This window comes from Dasypus novemcinctus, chromosome 3 (genome assembly GCF_030445035.2).
Source record: "Dasypus novemcinctus isolate mDasNov1 chromosome 3, mDasNov1.1.hap2, whole genome shotgun sequence".
Lineage (NCBI taxonomy): Eukaryota > Metazoa > Chordata > Mammalia > Cingulata > Dasypodidae > Dasypus > Dasypus novemcinctus.
Genome location: NC_080675.1, coordinates 127,620,265 through 127,641,687, shown reverse-complemented (window position 1 = coordinate 127,641,687; position 21,423 = coordinate 127,620,265). Strand labels below are relative to the sequence as shown.

At 34.8% G+C, this 21,423-nt stretch overlaps 1 protein-coding gene across 1 annotated transcript in view; it reads right to left on the bottom strand.

Annotated features, from left to right (window-relative positions):
• Window positions 1-21,423, bottom strand: part of UNC13C (unc-13 homolog C) — a 738,074-nt gene that overhangs the window by 147,501 nt on the left and 569,150 nt on the right. Inside the window, exons 19-21 of the mRNA XM_058294229.1 lie at window positions 6,855-6,981; window positions 1,173-1,269; window positions 394-537 (exon numbers count right to left, since the gene is read on the bottom strand). Of these exons, the coding sequence (XP_058150212.1) occupies window positions 394-537; window positions 1,173-1,269; window positions 6,855-6,981 (368 nt within the window). The remainder of the gene's footprint in view (window positions 1-393; window positions 538-1,172; window positions 1,270-6,854; window positions 6,982-21,423) is intronic.

Genomic DNA, 21,423 nt, shown 5'->3' with positions numbered 1-21,423 from the left:
TACTTTTTACTAAACTATAGTATCTATTAAATATCATATTTGCCTATTTGAATATGAAATGCCAGGACTTAATTTCAGCTAGAAGCACCACATTTGAAACAGAAGTAATTTGGCAATCTGAGGTAATCTATTCAATTATAAATAACTGAATAATTAATGTAGATAAACATAGATTTTTAAAATGATAAATACATACTAAAGAAATAGAATGTTCAGGAAATTGGGTGACAAACCTAGAAACAACTGAAGTTATTGTACTAGAATAGGAAACTAAATTTGCTTGTGGTGTCGTAGAGAAGCAATACTCTACAACATTAGCACTTTTCTGTTTCAGTGCAGGAAAACAACATACCACAGTCCTAGAAAAGAAGGAATTCATTTCACTTAACCTACCTTTGCAAATCTTCTCATTAAGTGAGATAATGCTTCAGGATTAGGGCATTCCAGTTTCTTGATAATCTCAAAACTCTGATTAAGCTGAGCAAAGACGTCAACCACAGAGCAAGAGAAGAGAGCATGATCAGATGTCTGCTGAAACTGAGGGGAGAGAAGGAATAGAGTGAAACCATCCCAATAAGCACGTTATAGGGGGTGTGGAAGAAGTTGTCATTATTTCACATGAACAACTACATATCATATTCCTTCATTTCCCCATAATAAAATGCTTACCCACTTGAAAATCATTCATCGTTTCTGGAAAGTATAGTGGAGTTAATATCAGAGGGCAGGGTGATACTAATTGGTATCTCTATTACTGAATTGAGAGGTTGGTTCTTTCATATTTTTCATTCCTCTTGGGCATTAGGACACCTTAGCAAGCTAGTTGTGACTCAAGACATTGAAAGTTGTTCCAGAGGGACCAAGAGGGTACTTAGTCCTAAAGTAGAAATCCTGGAAATGTTCCACAACACCAAGGGAGTTTTGTACAAGCCTGGGGAACTTGTAGATTCAGACCAATAAGTAAAGAAGATACTTGGGCAAGAGGGTAATTGATTTTTTAATTTAAGCAATTCTCTGGAGTTCTAATTAGCCCTTTAAAATTGTGTTTTAAATTTATTTTGTTCATTGGAAAATTAGAACAAAACCTAATTAATGACAATTCCCTGTAACTTAAAAGTGAGCCATGTGAATGAACCTTGACTATAAGCAATGTGAAAGTAACTTAAACTCACGCCATCTTTTTTGTCTCTTTCCAGTGCTCCATGAAGGAAGTCCATTGACACATCTTCATTTTCATCTAGCCATTGCATGACAAAAGGTTCAAACCACCTAAAAATAACGAATAATATTATATATCACAAAGGATATTATTTGCACATAATTAACAGTCAACACTGCTCTTTTCTTACATGAGCTTAATTCAGGACCCAAATCTCTTCATTCCCCTTTTCCAGTTCTTTCTCTTCAATTCATCAAATATATCTTCCATTTTCTTCAATCTCTACTCTTTCGCTGCCACTTCAAATATTCTTATTCCCCAATCCTCACTGTGTAAGTACTTTTTCCATTCAAGCTCCTAGAAAATGTAAATTCTGTGTGCTGCTCACCTTGTCACTCCATTTCCTCATTTCTTAATCCTTTCCCTCTGGTTTCCACCCATCCTGACCAGTCTCCTGAGACTGATCCTATATGCTCGCTGCTGACTTTTTAGTTATGATCTAGGTTTCACCTGTAATTGGTTTTCGTGGATCATCTGAGATAGGTTTCAAAGTTCTTTTTTTCTATGTGGACATGCAATTGATTTAGCACCATTTATTTAGATGACCATCTATTCCCCACTGCAATTAACTGGCACCTTTGGTGCAAATCAGGTAACAGCATATGCATGGGTCTGTCTCTGGACTTTTTTTCCTTTTTGATACTATTTTTTTCTTTTATTAATGTTATTAAAATCAATTTCATCATTTTTCTTCTAGTACATAGAAATATAATCAATTATTGTGCATATTTCTATGTGCTACAACACTACTAAATTCTAGCTAATTCAAGAAGAGGAAACTGGATGGACTTTCTATTCTGTTCCTTTGGTCTATTTGTCACACATCAATATGTCACTCTTTTGACTCTTATATTTTATAAGCCTTGATATCTAAGCGTGTAATTCTCCAGCTGTTTTTACTTCTTCTTAAGAATGTTATGGCTGATTCTTAGGTCTTTGCATTTCTATGTACATTGTTGAATCAGCTTGCCATTTTGCACAGAATTACCTGTTTGAATATTTAAGGAATTGTGCTGAATCTATACATTGATGTGGAAAGAACTATCATCTTTACAATTCATTTACAGTAATGAATATTTTTAGGAACACTACTTTTGTTTAGTTCCCTTTTTTGTCTAAGTAATATTTTGTAGCTGTCTGAACACAGGGCTTGTATATCTTTCATTGCACTTATTCCTAGATATTTGGTGTTTTTAATGCTATTTAAATGGCATTTTCTGTTTGTGGCTATTACATAGATATTCAGTCAACATTTATATAGATGATAAATTCATTTTTAAAATTTTGTTTTTCTATAGTTTCTTTTGGGTTTTCTATGTACATGATTATGTGTTATACAAATATTGACAGCATTAAGTGCTTTTCTATTTGTTATACATATCTTTTTCTTATTACACTGGCTAGGACCTCTAGTAACATATTAAATAGAGCTTTATCAGTTATCAGTCTCCTGATCTCATAGAGTTTTTGAAATTTTACCAATTAGTATAATGGTTTATTTAGTAGTTTTGTTTGTTGTTTGTTTTGTTTTTGGTGGTGGGAGGATGGTTGGAGATAAGGGGATTCTTTCATCAGATTAGGATAGTTCCCTTCCATTCCTCCATTCTTAACTGCTAAGAGATATTTTCTTTATCATAAACTTATACTGGATTTTAACCAGCATTATTTTTTGTTTAATGTGATGATTATATGGATTTTCACATTTATTCTTTAAATGTGGTGAATTGCAATGTACATTTGATTTTAAATATTTAAGCAATCTCACATTCCAGAAACAAATTCTCCAGCTCACGTTATAGTAGCCTTTTAGTAAATCACTGGATTCTGTTGTCTAATACATTTTTTAGAGTTTTTAAAAACCTAGTCTACTGAGAGAAAAGGTCTGTAATTTTACTTATTTGTCATGGCTTCATTAAGTTTTGGTATCAAGGATATGCTGGCCTCAAAAACTGATTTGAGGAATGTTCCTAGTTTTTCTGAAATATGGTTTATGTAAGATTGGTTATATTTCTTCCTTAAATATTTGGAAGAATTCATTTGGAGCTACCTGGACCTGCAGTTCTTTCTGTTGTAAGATATTTAATTAAGGGTTCAATTTTTAAAATAGTTATGGGCCCATTCAGATATTATATTTTTTCTTATGTCAGCTTAATACTTTTTTTAAAGGATTTTGTATGTTTTGTCTGCCTATTCTCTTATTATCTGTTTAATGTTTACAGACTCCTTAATGATGTCCTGTCTCTCTTTCCTGAAAATGGTAATTTGTAGCATCTCATTTTTCTTCATTAGCCGTGTGGCAGTTTTATCAATTTTATTATTCTTTTCAAGGATCAACTTTTGTCTTCACAATTTCTTCTATTCCATTTTTTGTCACTTTCATTTTTTCAATGATATACTATTATTTTCTTCCTCCTATTTTTTAAGAAAATTAATTTTATCTTTTAAAAATTTCTTGATATGGATATCGATACCATTGATTTTTGGTCCTTTAAGCCTTTCTAATATTTTGAATTAAACCTATAAAATTTCCCTCTATTTCCTATTTCAGCTACATTCCACAAATTTTAATTTGCCATATTTTATCATTTAATGCAAAATATTCTCTAATTTCCACTGTGGATACTTTTTTGATTGATGAGTTATTTGGACTAGTTGAACAATCACATGCAAAAATCATTAATTCAAGGGTCTCATAACATTTTGACTCCATTTAACCCTACCCTACATTATCATGCCATTGCTGTCTTATATTTTAATTCCTTATATACTTTACTCCAAGCAAAACATTTTTTTAAAAAAATTTAAACAATCTACTTTAAAATTTACTCATTTGTTTACTCTCCGTAATGTTTTTTATTTTATTTTTTACATTACCATAGTTTTACCTGGGATCATTTGCCTTCTATCTTAAGCATTTTTTTTTCAGTGATGGTATAATGGAAACAAGTTATTTCAATTTCTCAAGTTTTGCATGTCTGTGCCTTTACTTTGTCTATATTTTTAAAGATATTTTTGATAGTTATAGAATTAAGTTGGTAGTTTTTTTCTTTAGGCATATAAAATTTGTCATTCCAAACCAATTAGTTTCACATGTTTCTATTGAAAATCAGCTTGAAATCTTCCTGTGGCTCTTTTTTTTTTTTCTCTATTTTTAAAAAAATGTTCTATTAAAAAAATATAAGAGGTTCCCATATGTCCCCCACCCCCAACACCCCACTCCTCCCACATCAACAACCTTTTTCATCATTGTGGGTCATTCACTGCACTTGGTGAATACTTTTTGGAACACTGCTGCACCACATGAATAATAGTTTACATTGTAGTTTACACTCTCCCCCAGTCTACCCAGTGGACCATGGCAGGGCATACAATGTCCAGCATCTGTCCCAGGGCAACTCCAAGTCCTGAAAATGCCCCCACATCATATCTCTTCTTCCTTCTCTCTACCCTCAGCAGCTACCATGGCCACTTTCTCCACATCAATGCTACAATTTCTTCCATTACTAATCACAATAGTTACATACTAGAATATCAGTAAGTCCACTCTAATCCATACTCTATTCCTCCATCCTGTGGACTCTGGGATGGTTATGTCCCCTCCACCTCTATATTGAGAGGGGGCTTAGATACCAAATGGATGATGGATGCAATTCTCCTACTTTCAGTTGTAGGCACTCTTGGCTCCCTGGTGTGGTGGTTGACCTCCACCTCCCTGTTAGCTAGCTGGGGTAAGTCCAATAAAGCAGAGGGTAGGAGTTGCAAGTATGCTGAGGCTCAGGGCTTGGCTGTCACATGGACGGTTCAGGGATTCAGGTCTCCTGAGTATACACCAACCCCAATGCCAACCACAGGTCCAGTAAAAGTAACAGAAGAGGCATATGTAGAAAGGTCACATCTGAGTCCAACTCCATCACACTCAGGAACACAAACTCCAAAGTAGGGCCAACTGACATGGCACCGAACTCCAGAACCATCTGCCATGACCATAGAACCTATGGGTCTCTGTACTTCTCAGGAGACCAGTAACTGGAGTTGTATCTACTTTGTCTGTCTCTGGGACCCTGCTGAAGCATGTGTAAGCATGACCCTCTGAAGATCTCCCGACTATTTTTTGGAGACTCATATCCATGTAAACTCATTTGTCCTTTCCATTTTCCCCTTTTATTCAAGGTCAAAAAGCAGTTTTTAACACCTGATATTACATGTAGGCTGAGATATTCTGCTGGTCTGAGTTGACCCTTTTATTCAAGGTCTTTTTCTAGTTACATCATCAGCTGGTGCTTGGTAGTAATCCCTTGGTGCCAGGGAGGCTCATCCCCAGGAGTCATGTCTCACACTGTAAGGTAATGCTTTTACATGCTGAGTTTGGCTTAGAGAAACATTTGAGCAACATGGAGGCTCTCAGGAGGTAACTCTGGTAAAATGCCATATCTTTTTTAACCCCAGTTGACTTTAAGAATTCCTCATTTTGTTTTTGTTTTTTTAAGCAGCTTTTCAATGATGTAGGCCTTCTTGAACCTGTATCTTCAAGTCTTTCATCTTTTTTGCAAAATTCATACATGGCATCTTTTCTAAAATTCCTCCAGTATTATTCTTTCTCTCTTCTTTTCTGAGATACAATTTTTATATATCAGACCTTTACACTTTGGCCCACATATGACTTGTTCCTTTTTTTGTATATTTTATACTGTTTTTCCTTTCTGTATTCTATACAGATATTTTCTCTGGATCTATCTTCCAGTTATTTTATCCCCTCTTGTGCTATGCATAATATGCTATTAAGCCCATCTATTGCATTCCTAATTTCATTTTATTTCAGTTCTAGAATTTCTACTTTATTCAATTATAGATTCCACTTCTCTGTTGAAATTCTCTTTCTCTTTAAAATATATCCACATTTGATAAGTCTAATATCTGTTTTTCAGTCCTTGTTATTTGATCATTTGATTCCTAGCTTGCCATGCCTGTTAATTATTTATTAAATGTTCTACATTGTCTATGAAAAATTGCGGCACTCTGGGTAATCATTTCCACCAGAGAGGATTTAAATTGCCAAGACAATTAGAATGTAAGCAGTATGCACTATTGTCTTGTAGAATCTAGCACAGAGCCTGGCATATAGAATCACCCCACAACCCCTGCAATAGAATAAAATAGAATCCTGAGAAATATCAAATATCATATATTAAAAATGTGGTTGTGGGATTAAAAATGTGTTTGATAAAGACATGTTCATGAATATACCTGTTTAATAATGATTTATATTTTAGAAATAAGGATTTCTAAGATGTTTTCAGTTTGAATTAAAGGGGAAAACTGATTATAAATATCAATATACAAGCAACCTCATTTTCCCACAAAATATTATTTCTAGAACTTTTACAAGGAAATAATTTCATCTTGTTAGCCATATCCTATTATGTATTTTTCCTTCTTAAGTTGATATTAGAAAACTGCAAACCAATTAAATTAAACATGTATCTCAAAGACATGCAGATCATTTACTATTAATTTCATACTAGAAATCTCTTCATTCAAAAGACTATGTGGAGAGATTTTAGGGCTGCATAACTCAGGTGTAATTTTACAGGATCATGAATTGAGAACAAAATTGGGAGTGAAAATCACTACTTACAAGGAGTATTCAGGAACAGCATCCTTGAAGGCAGGAAGTTCTCGCACATATTCATTATAAAACCATTTCACTTTGAAATGCAAATTCATATAATCGGTGCTCTTACATAACCGCTGATTTTCATGTTCTATAACAGATAAAATCAAACATTTAATAAAGTTTGGTTTGCCAACAATATTGCTGTGTTCCAATTTACTTTTATTATAGTATATCAAAAGGAAGAAAATAGTGTATTTGAGGTAAAGGCAAAGTAAATCACTGAAGAGAGATCTGAAAATTTTCAAAATGGAAAAAAAAATCATTAGTCTTATACAGAGTAGGTCATGCAGTAATGTGAAATAACTTGAATGCTCTAATGTATCTTACTGAAAAAGGTAAGAGTTCTGATATAGTTAAAGGTTAATAACATACTAATAATTTTCTATTTATCTGCCAGCTTTCATATTTTGATGACTTTTAGTCTGAAGCAAAACACTAGAAAGAATTAAAACTATAAGCATGAGTAATATAAGAATTACACTGGAGCCATAATCACTTATTAATACTGGAAATGTTAATGAGTAGGTCACATTTCTGACCTGGTTATTTAACACCTAGAGTAGGTAGTTGAGAAGAAGAAATATATCTAACTTCTGCCATATGATTTACTCTTCACCTTTTAAATTCAGCTAAAATTATTTTGAAGAAATGTTTAAAAATTATTTTGTACCTTGTATTTTTGTTCTATTTCTTTAGCAGGATTTCCTAATAAGTGGATTTTTTTTTGTCTTGCTCAAAACATAAGGCTTAAATCTACACTGTGTTTTGGACATAAAGAACTGGGAGATGGAGACAAGTAATAATGCGAGTGAATAAGTTTATCTCTCCTTTTGTTTTTCCACAGTATTAATAGCTTGTCCAATTTTGGCTACAAATATAAATGCAACCAAATCCAAAATTATCCCTGGCTATATTCAAGTTGAAGGAGGCTTCTGAAAAGTACTAGTTGAGGTCTGTGAGTCTCCCTAAAGATAAAGGCTTTGATTTTTAATTTAGCAATTCTGTATTTTACATTTCAGGCTTAATTTTGAAAATACTGAGGCAATTAGATTGTTATAAACAAATTAAGGGCATCACTGTTTCCAAAACATGACTATAGAGGGATTTAAATTCACATAGTAAATGTAGGAGGGAACACAACTCCAAGTTGAACAATTTCAAATGATCTAAATATTAATTCATTCAAGAAATTTGTAGAACCATGAAATAGAGAAGCACACATACATACACATACACACAACACAGAAGCAAGAGTAATAAACTAATACTTTTAGGTCAAACTCCCAAAGAAAATTATGAAATAGGTGGTGTTTTGCTTCAACTTTCTCCAGAATTTTTGTCATCCTTTTCCCCTTTCAGTGTTGGTTCTCCCTCATCTCTCCTCTCCTTCAGATGTCTGCTACGTAAGAGGAAATATTTACTTGCCAAACTCGTAAGTAGAAACTTAATGCAATACCACTCTACAACCCATACATTTAGTGAGCCCTATGTATTTAAAATATACACTCAAGAACAAAATAGCACATAGATTCAGACTCCTCTATCACTTGGGATCCTTTACTTGGTGCTTGTGCTGAGCAAGCCCAAACCATAAACATATAGTTTTATACTAACAACGCGTGCTCTTATGATTAGTACTGTGTTAGCCCTAGAGAAACACTATCAACCATCTTTTGTTCAATGTCATAGAAACAAAAGACAACAGTGCCCAAATGCTACAAAGTTTTATAGGTTGTGCCATTACTGAAAACAAAGTCATTGCTTTGGTTTTTGGCAATAATTTGAGCTGTGGAAGTGCTGAGGCAAGAGAAAGGGCAAATTACTTAAGTTGTCAGGTTCTATTTCTGGATAGCCTGAGTGCAATCGATTATTGCATACCAAACTACCATTTCCCAGTATATAAAGCACTCATTTTCATAGTTTCCTTACATTCTAATTTGTGGTTCTAAAGGTACTCAGGAATCAGTGAAGTATACACATTGGTGCACATGATGGCTGGGGAATATTTCACAATATTAAACAATTCATATAACTCTTAAGGTGGTAAATATGTAGTTCTAGATATAATGTACACAGAATCTGATTTTAATTCTTTGGCAACTAGATGGTCACTGGACGCAAGAACTGTCAAATGATTGTTTTGTTTATTTAGATTTATATATGTGATATAAATTAAAATTTTAGCTTTATTTAAAAATTTTTGTTTACATAGAATTTTTATATCAAATAACTATACTTTGTATTTTGTTTTCAGTAAGTATTTTTGACTATTTGAGAAGAAAATTTTCTGAAACGAAATATGAAACTATATTGAAAAACATAAGGAAATAATTAAAATTATAATTTTTAAATTTGAAATTTACTTTAAATTATGTATTTTTATAAAGTTATTCAAATTGTATCATTTCAAATATAACTACACTTCATTTTAATACTTTAAATATTAAGAATAAATACAGGGAAGCCGACTTGGCCCAGTGGTTAGGGTGTCCTCTGTCTACCACATGGGAGGTCCACAGTTCAAACCCGGGGCCTCCTTGACCCGTGTGGAGCTGGCTCATGCACAGTGCTGATGTGCACAAGGAGAGCCATGCCACACAGGGGTGTCCCCCACGTAGGGGAGCCCCATGCACAAGGAGTGCGCCCCGTAAGGAGAGCTGCCCAGCACGAAAGAAAGTGCAGCCTGCCCAAGAATGGCGCCTCACACACGGAGAGCTGACACAAGCTGACGCAACAAAAAGGAACACAAATTCCTGTGCCGCTGACAACAACAGAAGTGGACAAAGAAGAAGATGCAGCAAATAGACACAGAGAACAGACAATTGGGGTGGGGGGGGGGGTGGGAGGGAAGGGGAGGAAATAAATCAGATAAAATAAATCTTTAAAAAAAAAAGAATAGGCACGAACTAGGTTGGATACAACAAGAAAATATGAAAATGGACTCAGAAAGGAAACAAATGAAAATATGAAGAAAAATTTCCTAAGAGAAGGTATGCTTACATTTTTAAGAGAGGAAATAATGAAAGACAGATATCATGTGACTTAGGAAAGGATGCTAACTTTGATACCACTATAAATAGAATACAAAGTATTTGAAAAATTTTATTAAAATAGCATCATTAATGATTTTGTTGAAATAAAAGTGAGGAAGAAAAAAATTATTTTTGTCAATATTTAAAACCCAAACATTAACAGTCCAATTTTATCTTTGATATTTTGCCAACTTTCAGCATATTAAAAATAAGTGGCTTTACACAAATTTTTGGTAGTGAGTTTGGCTGAAAAAGATATCTAAAAACCTTGAATTTATGCTGTGCCATGAAAGGAAAACTTTCACTAATCCCTGCCCCTTGCAGTGTACTATCCTCTACACTTTGAAAAATTCAGCTTGGGAGCATCGCAGTAGTTTTTCAGCTAGGACCTTCTCTTTATATCTATAACCCATTTTCACTTCAGTTCTCCACATCTGCAGGAGTCTTTCCCTCCTTGGCATTTGTACAGTCTACACAGAATTCACAGATCTCCCCAAATCCATCTTCCTGGACTCTGCAAGCTCTCTCCCTTCCCTTCATTACTGCTGTTACAGTTCCAGAAAAGAAACACTTCTTTATGTCTAATTCATGCATTGGACAGGCCACTTTCCCTTCTTATCCTACCCCCAAATCTTCCCACTGAGGATGGGTATGGGAAAGGACATAGGAAAGATACCAAAAGATCAGACATGTTTTGGTTCTAGTCTAGAGACTATTTGTTTTTTTTTCTGAAGAATGTACCTACTATAACTACTCAAACTCTCAGGATTTTTAACAGCCCCTTTGCTGGGAAAAAATTCTTAGAAGAAACTCTATTTCCTCCTTACAGAATTCCTTGCAAACCAATAGGAATAGCTTCTATCCCTTAAGTCACATATCTCTCATGCACTATTACCTGATATTTATGCTCTTTATAGACAGAAACAGAAAACCAATAACATATGTTTCCACATCCTGCCATTTCAACAAAAAATTGGCTTCTTTACATGTGATGTGCACTTCAGCTGATACAGCAAGAGGTTTTCAATTTGAGTTAGTTGGTGATGTAAGTCTGATCTTTCAGAAAGTGTAAATGAAAATGACAAGAAAATGTGTTTTCCTTTGTGGTGATGTCCCCTTATGCTATTTGGCCTTAAGTAGAGAATGTCAAACGTAATTTAAGATTTTTTTCTATTGACTTGTGATGGTCGACAGTTTTCTATTGACTTGTGATGGTCTGACAGTTTTAACTAGTTGGTTACCAAGCCATGTCCTTTTTCTCTCAGGTGAGCAACCAGACTACATTTTCCAGACAAAATGATTGGGTTTTTGGCAGAAGTGGATGCCATTTCCCCTAAAACACCTCCTGTGAAACTGCCCATGCTCTCTCTTCTCTCATCTAATGGGCCAGATACAAAAGCGCCAGTGGAGGATTCAATGACTCTAGGAGATGGCAGAGCCACTAGAGGGAGGGAGTCTGGGTGCTTGAGATAGCTCCTTGAGAGCTGCTCAACCAGAAACACCCACTTGGACTTTGACTTGTATAATAAGAATTTTTTTAAAAATTGCATTGTGTTAAGTTATCTGTTATGGAGTTAAACAACCCAGAATTATATTCTGTTGAATCAAAACAGAATTTTCAAAGATCGAGAGCCACTTATTTACTAACCTCCAAATTCCTACACTTTCTAAATTCCTACTTCACTTTTTCGTATATGTATACACATATATGTATATGCTAATACATGTATTCAGGCTGTCCCCTTGCTCTTTGTAGGTATATCAATGTAAATACCTCTAGCAAACCCTATTGTGTTTCTAATCTGTGACTTGATCCATCATCACATAGGAAACTGATCAATTAATCTTGCTAAATTTGTGTTAAGATAAAAATGCATAGGCTCTGTCTGAAGAATGATAAGTAAAATACACAGATTTTTGTGGAGAGACTATTATCACATTTTACTTTCTTGGCAACCTTGTTTTATACTTATGGGCTCTCAGTTTTATTCTGGGTAGTTATCATTACCAATTAAATAATTCTATAAAAAGTGACCTGTGATTATTCTAAAATCTTTATGCCTATTTTTCTTATGTTCTTAAATATACTCCCCCATACTGTATAATCATATAGTATACAGGAGGTATTTCAATTGAACTACACTTAATCCTAACTACTGCCTACCAAACATCAATGTATGTGATTATAATATCAATTTTAAAAGCATACTTCAAATTATCTGTATTTCTATTCTTATTATCTTCTCCTTAATAGAAGACTACATTGACAAAATTACATTTTCCTCACATGATGTGAATGAATCTTTTAGAATTTATTTAGCCACCAATCCTCCTATGTTTTTAATCTTGGCAACGAAGATTCAATGAGCTCAGTATGTTTACAAAATGAAACAACTGTGTAGTTCTCTACACTGAAGTATACTAATTTTGTACAAAATTTAATCTGTGAATTTCAATGGTAATATATGAATATTTTACTACCAGAATAAAAATGCTTCATTAAAACTGTATAAGGAAAAAAAAAGCTTGGTGACATAGAAGAAAATGGCTATTTTCCTTTACATGGTGTTTACCCACATTTATTTGGAAAAAAATATGCTTTCTTCTGAAAATTAGTCTTTATGCATGAGGTTTTATGTATAATATGGAAATATATATTTATATATTGGTTTACATATTAAGAGTGGAATACATAATACCCATTCCCATGCCAAAGGCAAATTTGCTGCTATGCTTACAGTTCTATTTTCCACTCCTTAATTTGTAACATCATTTTATTGCATAAACACTCCACATTTTCCCATGGTTAGTAGAATGCAGTTTACCTAGGACTGTCTTAAGCATCTTAAGCATGAGGATTTGATGGCCTGTTCTATCTTGAAGAGGTGGCAATGTGGAAGATGTGGGAGGAATACCAAATAAAATGCCAGTATTAAGGTTTCAATGTATATGATGTTTTGCTAGATACCTGTGTTTTCACAAACACAAAACCTTATCATCCAGGAACTCTGGTTCTAACATAAATACGTATCAGACTATTATAGATACAGATACACATACAGACATCTATCCAAGGTAACTATAAATTCATATTGATAGTTGTGATAATATCTGTTTTATACACTGAGACTGTTAAGCCATGTAATTCAAAGTAAAGAAAAAAATCATAAGGACAAATAGGTTTCCATTTTCTATTTTAGAAACACTTTGGCATTGTATTGCTAACATATCTTTTTTGTTTATTTGTTTTTACAGTTCCAATATTATTGTTAGCACATCTTTGAAGGTAAAAATTGCCTACAATTATGACTGCCAAAAGCAGTAGGTATAAAGTTCAGAATAATAAAATAAAAATTAAAAAATAAATACCTATATTTATAATAAATTAGGAAAAAAAATTGGACCAATGTAATGCTTCCTGAGAGGAAAACTGGCAAACAAAGGAAAAGATTAATCATAATATTAAAATTACTGTAATCAAATTTCTTCAGAATCAATGACTATGAAGGAACAAAATATTAAATTTTGTAGGGCAAGAAAGAAAATATAGAAATGTCTGTCATTACACATTTGTGATAACAGAGACTTCACACAGAAGCTAGTTCACTAATGGACAAGTCATGGAGCAAGGGTATTAAAAAATATGTAAGTAAATGGAAAAAAAAAGTTTCGTTTGCTTTTAATTTTTCCCAGAGAGCTAGCTATGGATTAAGTAGAGAGTATTTCCATGAGAGATAGAACTGGGGACTAACATGTGGATTTCATTTATTTATGCAACATATATTTATACCTACTATGATCCAGGTACTATTGTGGACAGTGAGAATACAGCAAGGAGGAAAATTGAGTACCCCTGCTATGATAGAGCTTACATTAGAGTGAGGAAAGACAGACGATAAAAATCATTCAATATAATGCAAGGCAGTAGTAAGTGTTTTGAAAACAAATAATGCAAGTTAAGGGAGTAGATAAGTTGTTGATTGCCTTTCTCAATAGCATGCCCAGGGAAATTCCCTAATGAGGTGCCATGAGAGCAGAACTGGATGAAATAAAAGGGCAAACCATGTAACTCTCTCCTGGAATCTCATGTCAAATATAGGTGTAACAAGTAAAGTGTCCCTGAAGGAATATGCTTGACAATTTCCATGAGATGCAAGGAGGCCAGTGTGGCTGAAGCAGAATGAGTAAGACGTTGAGTTCTAGCAAAAACCTCCAGAGACATCTTCCTCAAAACTCTGGAAAACAGAAAGGGTGCTGTAACTGGGTGGCTGCTGAATGAAGAAAAGTGCAGCTTTAAAAATGGTAGGCGATGAGAGGGAGGTAAAGATGGTCAACCACCACACCAGGAAACTGAGAATGCCTACAACTGGAAACAGGAGAATCATATCCATCAGCCATGTGGGATCTAAGCCCCCTTTTGATTTAGAGGTGGAGTGGACATCACCATCCCAAGGCCCATAGGATGGAGGAATAAAATATGGATTAGAGTGGACTTACTGGTATTCTACTATAGAACAATTGTGACTCTAACAATGGAAGAAATTGTATCATTGATATGGAGACAGTGGCCATGGGAGTTGCTGAAGGCAGGGAGAAGGAAGAAGAGGTATGATGTGGGGGCATTTTTTAAACCTGGAGTTGTCCTAAATGATATTGCAGTGACAGACGCTGAACATTATATATCCTGCCAGAACCCACTGAATGTACTGTGGGAGTGTTAACTACAATGTAACTATAATCCACGCAGTGCAGTAGTGCTTCAAAATGTAGTCCCCAAATGCAATGAATGTGCCAAATGATGAAAGAGGTTGTTGACATGGGAAGAATTGGGGGGGGGGGGGAAATGGGGGGGTTATATGGGAACCTCTTATATTTTTTAATGTAACATTTTTTGTAATCTATGTATCTTTTAAAAAAAGACAATTAAACATAAATAAAGTGTATTAAAAAAATGGCAGGAGAAGCTACTATCAAAAAAGTCGATCTTTTTGATAGTAGGTCTAAACTCTGCAGGACAGCACCAGCCAGTGCAGAGCCAATTCGCTGAGACAGTGAAAAATGTTCTTTGAGTTTGTTTTTCTTAGCTCCTGGTGCTCAAGGAATTCTCTGTCATATTACTAGCTGGATTCTAGCTTAAGGAACAGGCATCCCAGGGACTAAATCTCAGAATTAACACTTGATAATAATAAAATGTGTAGTATATTAAAAAAAGGTTACAAATCAAACAAAGTACAGAAAATTGTGGCCCATCCAAAGGAACAAGATAAAAATCCAGAAACCATTAATAAAGAAGGTAAGATTGTAGACATACCAGAAAAGAATTTTTTAAAAATTCTCCCTGTTTTCATTTGCCAAAGGGTTGCTGATGCAAAATACCAGAAATGGGTTGGATATTTTAATGGGAATTTTATTTATGGTAAAAGCTTACAGTTCTGAGGCCATGAAATGAACAAACTAGTCATCAGCAAAGATGCTTTCTTACCAAAATCAGCTGCCATGTGATAAATCAAGATAGCCACCAATTTCTGCTGAGGTTTCTGCTTTACCCTCCAAAATCTACCCACTCCCGGAGCTCATCTGTGGGCAAGCAGGCATAGGACTTATCTCTTTCTGGGCCTCCTCTTTCAGTTTCTCAGGGCTTCTCTGTCTTTCCGTATCTGTAGATAAACCTGGAGGCCTTTCTCTTACTTGGCAAGATCAAATATGGCAGCCCCCTGTTCCTGTGTATCTCTCTCTGTATCTCTGTTTTTATCACACCCAGGAAGAGGGTGGAGACTCAACCTGAGTCATGTCTCACTGATGTAGTTCAACAAGAGGGTCTCTTTTTGGGATTCATAAAAAAACTTCAAATTGTCACACTCCTCTATATACTCAAGGAGAAAAAGAGAAACAAGGATATCAGGGAAACAATAAGAGGCTCTCAATAAAAAGACATACATTTTAAAAAGAGCCCACAGTTGTTGAAGACCACAATAACTGAAATGAAAAATTCCCTTGTGGGTTTTAACAGCAGATAGGAACTGGAAAAATAAAGAATCATTGAACTCAAAGACAAGACAATTGAAATGATTCAGACTGAGAAGGAGAAAGAAAAATAATTTAAAAAACAAAAATAGTAGTAAAGACCTATAGGACACAATCAAGCGTATCAATATATGCATCATAGGTGTCCTAGAAAGGGAAGAAAGAAAGAAAGAGAGGGGGGGGGAGAGAGAGAGAGAGGGGAGAGAGAGAGAGAGGGAGAGAGAGAGGGAGAGAGGGAGGAAGGGAGGGAGGGAGGGAGAGAGGAAGGGAGGGAAGGAGGGAAGAAGGAAGGGAAAGAAAGAAAGAAAAGAACAAAAGGAAGGAAGAGAAAGAAATAGAGAAAATGGAAGGAAGGAAGGAGGGTGGGAGGGAGGGAGGGAAGGAAGAAAGGCAGGAGGGAGTGACAAAGTATTCAAAACATGCAAAAAGCTTCCCAAATTTAAACAAAAGACATGAATTTGCAAATTCAAAAGGTCCAATGAACCCCAAAGAGGATAAACTCAAAGACAATAGGACAATCTGAAGAAGAAATCAAGAAAAAAAAAATTCCTTTTACAATTTTGTCACAGTTTGAAGCTTTTATGAAAGACAGAAAATCCTGTTCTTAAAGTTAATCCATTCCTTTGCATGCAAACCTATCATAGGTAGGACGTTTTTATTAAATTACTTCATTTAAGGGCCTTTGATCAGGTTGCATGACCCTGGGTAAGGCTTAATCCTCCTACTGGAGTCCTTTAAAATGAGGGATAAAAAGCAGCAGACACAGAAATAAGGCCACAGATACAGAGAAGAACCCAGAGGTTGAAAGAGAAGGCCCCAGGAGATAGAAACTGAGATGAAGCCCCTTTAGGAAGAAGCTGAAAGCAAGGAGGCCCAGAGGAGAGTGGAGAAACAAGCTGATACTGCCATTATGCCCTGCCCTTTGTCTGACCACCCACAGTTGCAGCTTGGGGAAAAGGATATCCTGATGATGCCTTGATTTGGACATTTTCACAGCCTCAGAGTGGCAAGCTTTTAACCAAATAAATACCCAGTGTAAAAGCCAACCCATTTCTGATATATTGCTTCCAGCAGCATTTACCAAACAAAAACGAACAGCAACTAAAAGAATCAAATATCTAGGAATATTACATGGAAAACTACAAAACATTGCTAAAAGAAATCAAAAGACCTAAATAAATAGGATATTCCATGATCATGAATTGTAAGACTAAATATTGTTAAGATGTCAATTATACCCAATGTAATTTACAGATTCAATGCAATCCCAATTACAATTCTAAGAACTTTCTGAGTAGAAATGGCAAAGTCAAATATCACATTTATATGGAAAGGTAAGGGTCCATATATAGGAAAAGCCATCTTGAAACAGAAGAATGACTTTGGTGGCTCATGTTTCCTAATATAAAAACTATCACAAAGTCACAATATCAAAACATCATGGTACTGGCAGAAGGACAGACATTTAGACCAAGGCATTGAATTGAGAGTGAAGAAATAAACTTTGCGTCTAGGGCAAATTGATTTTTGACAAGGGCGTCATGTCACTCAATGGGGAAATAATAGTCTCTTCAATAAGTGGTGCTGGAAGAACTGGATATACATAAACAAAAGAATAAAAGTGGACTCCTACCTTACACCTTCACCAAAAATCAATTTGAAATAGATTAAATTCCTAAATATAAGAACCAAAATTGTAAAACTCCTAGAATAAATCATAGGGAAGCATCTTTTCAATCCTGTTTATTTAGCAATGGTTTCTTAGACTTTATACAAAAAGCATGAACAGCAAAAGAAGAAGGAGATAAATGGGACTTCATCAAAAGAAAAAAGAAAATCTTCTGTGCAAAGACTTCATCATGAAAGTAAAAGGACAACCTACAGAATGAGAGAAAGTATGTGGAAACCACATATTCAATAAAGAATCATTAGACAAAATATGTAAAAATTTCCTACAACTCAACAAAAAGACATATAAACCAATTAAAAAGGGGCAAAAGCCTGAACAAACATTTCTTCAATGATGAAATTCAAATGACCAATAAGCACACATAGAAACTCATTAGTCATTAGGAAAATGCAAGTCAAAATGACAATGAGATACCATTTCATACTGTAGTGGTTTGCAGCTGTATGTCCCCCAGGAAAAAAAAATGCTCTTGAACTTAATCCATACCAATGTGTGTGAATCCATTGCTAGAAGGACCTTTTGATGATGTTACTTCAGTTAAGATATGGCTCAACTCAATCAGGATGAGCCTTAATTCTATTACTGCTGTCCTTTATAAGCAAAATAAAATTCAGACAAATAGAGAGGAAGCCACAGGAAGAAAGAACCTGAAAATCAAATGAACCTGGAAGAGAAGAGAGAGACTGGGAGAGGCCCATGTTCATTGCCATGTGAAAGAAGAGCCAAGGACCAAAGATTGTTGGCAGTCAGCCTCAGAAGGCCAGACTTTGGGAAGAAAGCAACATCTTTTTTTTTTAAGATTTATTTATTTATTTATTTCTCTCCCCTTCCCCCCTCCCCCAGTTGTCTGTTCTCTGTGTCTATTTGCTGTGTGTTCTTCTTTGTCCGCTTTTGTAGTTGTCAGTGGCACAGGAATCTGTGTTTCTTTTTGTTGCATCATCTTGCTGTGTCAGCTCTCCATGTGTGAGGTGCCACTCCTGGGTGGGCTGCACTGGGCAGCTCTCCTTACGGGGTACACTCCTTACACGTGGGGCTCCCCTACACGGGGACACCCCTGCATGGCACAGCACTCTTTGCGCACAACAGCACTGCACATGGGCCAGCTGCACACAGGTCAAGGAGGCCCAGGGTTTGAACCGCAGACCTCCCATGTGGTAGACGGGCACCCTAACCACTGGGCCAAGTCCGCTTCCCTGAAAGCAACATCTTGATGATGCCTTGATTTGGACTTTTTCCCAGACTCAAAACTATCAGCTAATAAATTCCCATTACTTGAGCCAGCCCATTTCATGGTATTTGCTTGAGGAAACTAAAATACACACCTACTTGAATGGTTAGGGTTAAAAACGTGGAAAATAACAAGTGGTGGAGATGATGTAGAGAAAAAGGAACAATCATTCATTGTTGGTGGGAATATATAATGATGTATCCACTGTGGAAAACAATTTGGTGTTTCCTCAGAAAATTTAGTATAGAATTACTATATGATCCAACAATCTTACTTCTAGGTATATACTACAAAAAATTGAAAGCAGGGACTCAAACACATATTTTCAAACTGATTTTCACAGTGGGATTATTCATGATTATCCAAAGATGGAAGCAATCCAAGTGTCCATCAACAGATCAACGGATAAATAAATGTTGCAAATGGATACAATGGAATTGTTCACTGTAAATATGAAGTTCTGATATATGCAACAACAAAAATGCCTTTGAAGCCATCATGCTGAGTGATATAAGCCAGGCACAAAAGGACAAACATGGTATTATCTCACTATTATGAAATAATTAGAAAAAGCAAATTCATAAAGTCAGAAACTAGAATATAACTTGCCAGGGGACAGGATGGATGTAGGGAATGGGAAGTTAATGCTTAATTGGTATAGAATTTCTGGTTGGGGTGATGGAAATGTTTTGGTAATGGATGGTGGTGATGTTAGCATAATAACGTGAATGTAATTAAACACTATTGAATTATGTATTTAAGTGTGGTTAAAGAGGACGCTTTAGGTTTTATTTATCTTACTATAATAAAAACAATAACAACATATGACGTACAATACAAACAGTGAACCCTAATGTAAACTATGGATTATGACTAATAGTACAATTATAATGTCTTTTATCAGTTGCAACAAAAGTATGACACAAACCCGAAGTGTTAATAATAGGGAAAACTGAGTGTGTGAGAAGGGGTATATATGTACTATATATTTTCTGTATGATTTTTAGGTGAACCTACTACTTCTATAATAAATATATTTTTTAAAAATGCAACTAGAAAACAGCAAAAAATAAAATGGACTAATTAGTAAAATAATCAGTAACTTGATAAAGTGTCCTGAACTCACAGATATGTTTTAGAGTAGGAAATGAGAATAAATGACTGGCACAGAAGTCAGGGAGTAGAGATTCAATGCAAGAGAAAAAAGTCAAATAAGTAGAACAGAATTAATAATAAAAGACATTAATTTAAAAAGATGATCTTGTAGTGGGAAAGAGGGAGAGGAAACCAAGTATGGGGTTAAAGGATTCTCCACTAGTGAAAAGATGCTCACATTTAGATACTAGTGAATAGATACATCCAGACACTTCCTACCAAAATTTTGCATGTCAAAATCTTACAGTCTTCTAAGCAGAAAAACTAACATATATATTTACTCCTGACAGTCTGGCCTATAACTCTTCCATACACTAAAGGCTATGAGACAAGGAAAGAAAATCTCCAGTATTGTGAATGGAAAATTGCTGAGGACTGAAGAATTTTAGATTCAATCAAAATTTTTATAGGAAGGCAAGGAACGTTCATCTACACTGGCTTCACTAATAAACACGCAAAGATGTGGAGGGACTGGTTCCTTCATTCATAATAGCAGCTTTACTCATGAATCATTATTTTTCATTATGGAAATAAACCTCGTAATTGGACACAAAGATTCCATCTGTTTACAGTCTCCCCCTCAAACCAGGCTTACAACAGATTCAGAACTCCAATTAAATGGGAATTACAATTTTTATTAAAGGGTAAAACAGCCATCACCTACTTATGGCAAGAAAAAAGATGAAATGGAAAGATTCAAAATGTTATTGAGGTTATCTCTGGATGACTTTTCCTATGTGTACTTTTCTTTATTACAATACAAATGACTTTTCCTATTTATTTTGGAAATGAAGATACATGTTAATTTTTTTAAAAAATTCAAACATTACAGAAAGCTTCAAAGAAGAAATAAAGATGACCAGAAATCCCACTATGCACAGATATACTGATAAAGTATCACTGTATACTCAAGATAATTCTCTATGAATTTATACACCTATAAAGATATATGTACATATAATTTGCATAAATAATATATTATTATACTTTCTGTTCTATAACCAGCTCCTCTAACTCAACATATTTCCATGACAATAAAATTAGATCTATTATTGCCTTTAAATTGACTCCTAAGAAATAATGCCTTGTACATATTTGGGCATAAACTTCTACATATTTTTGTTATTATTCTTTAGCTGTCTGACTTTAGAGTCTAACCTCTTTGCATTATATCACCTCATCAATGGTGTTTCAATATACAAAAAACGAACATTAGATGGGTTCTAGATCTAAAAGTAAAAGGTAAAACAATAAGAAAACATGTAAGATTATCTTCATGACCTTGGGTAGACAAAGATTACTTAAATAAGACACAAAGAGCACTAACAATAAAGGAAAATATTCATAAATTGGACTATATTATAATTCTGAACTTCTATTCATCATAAGACATTGACAGTA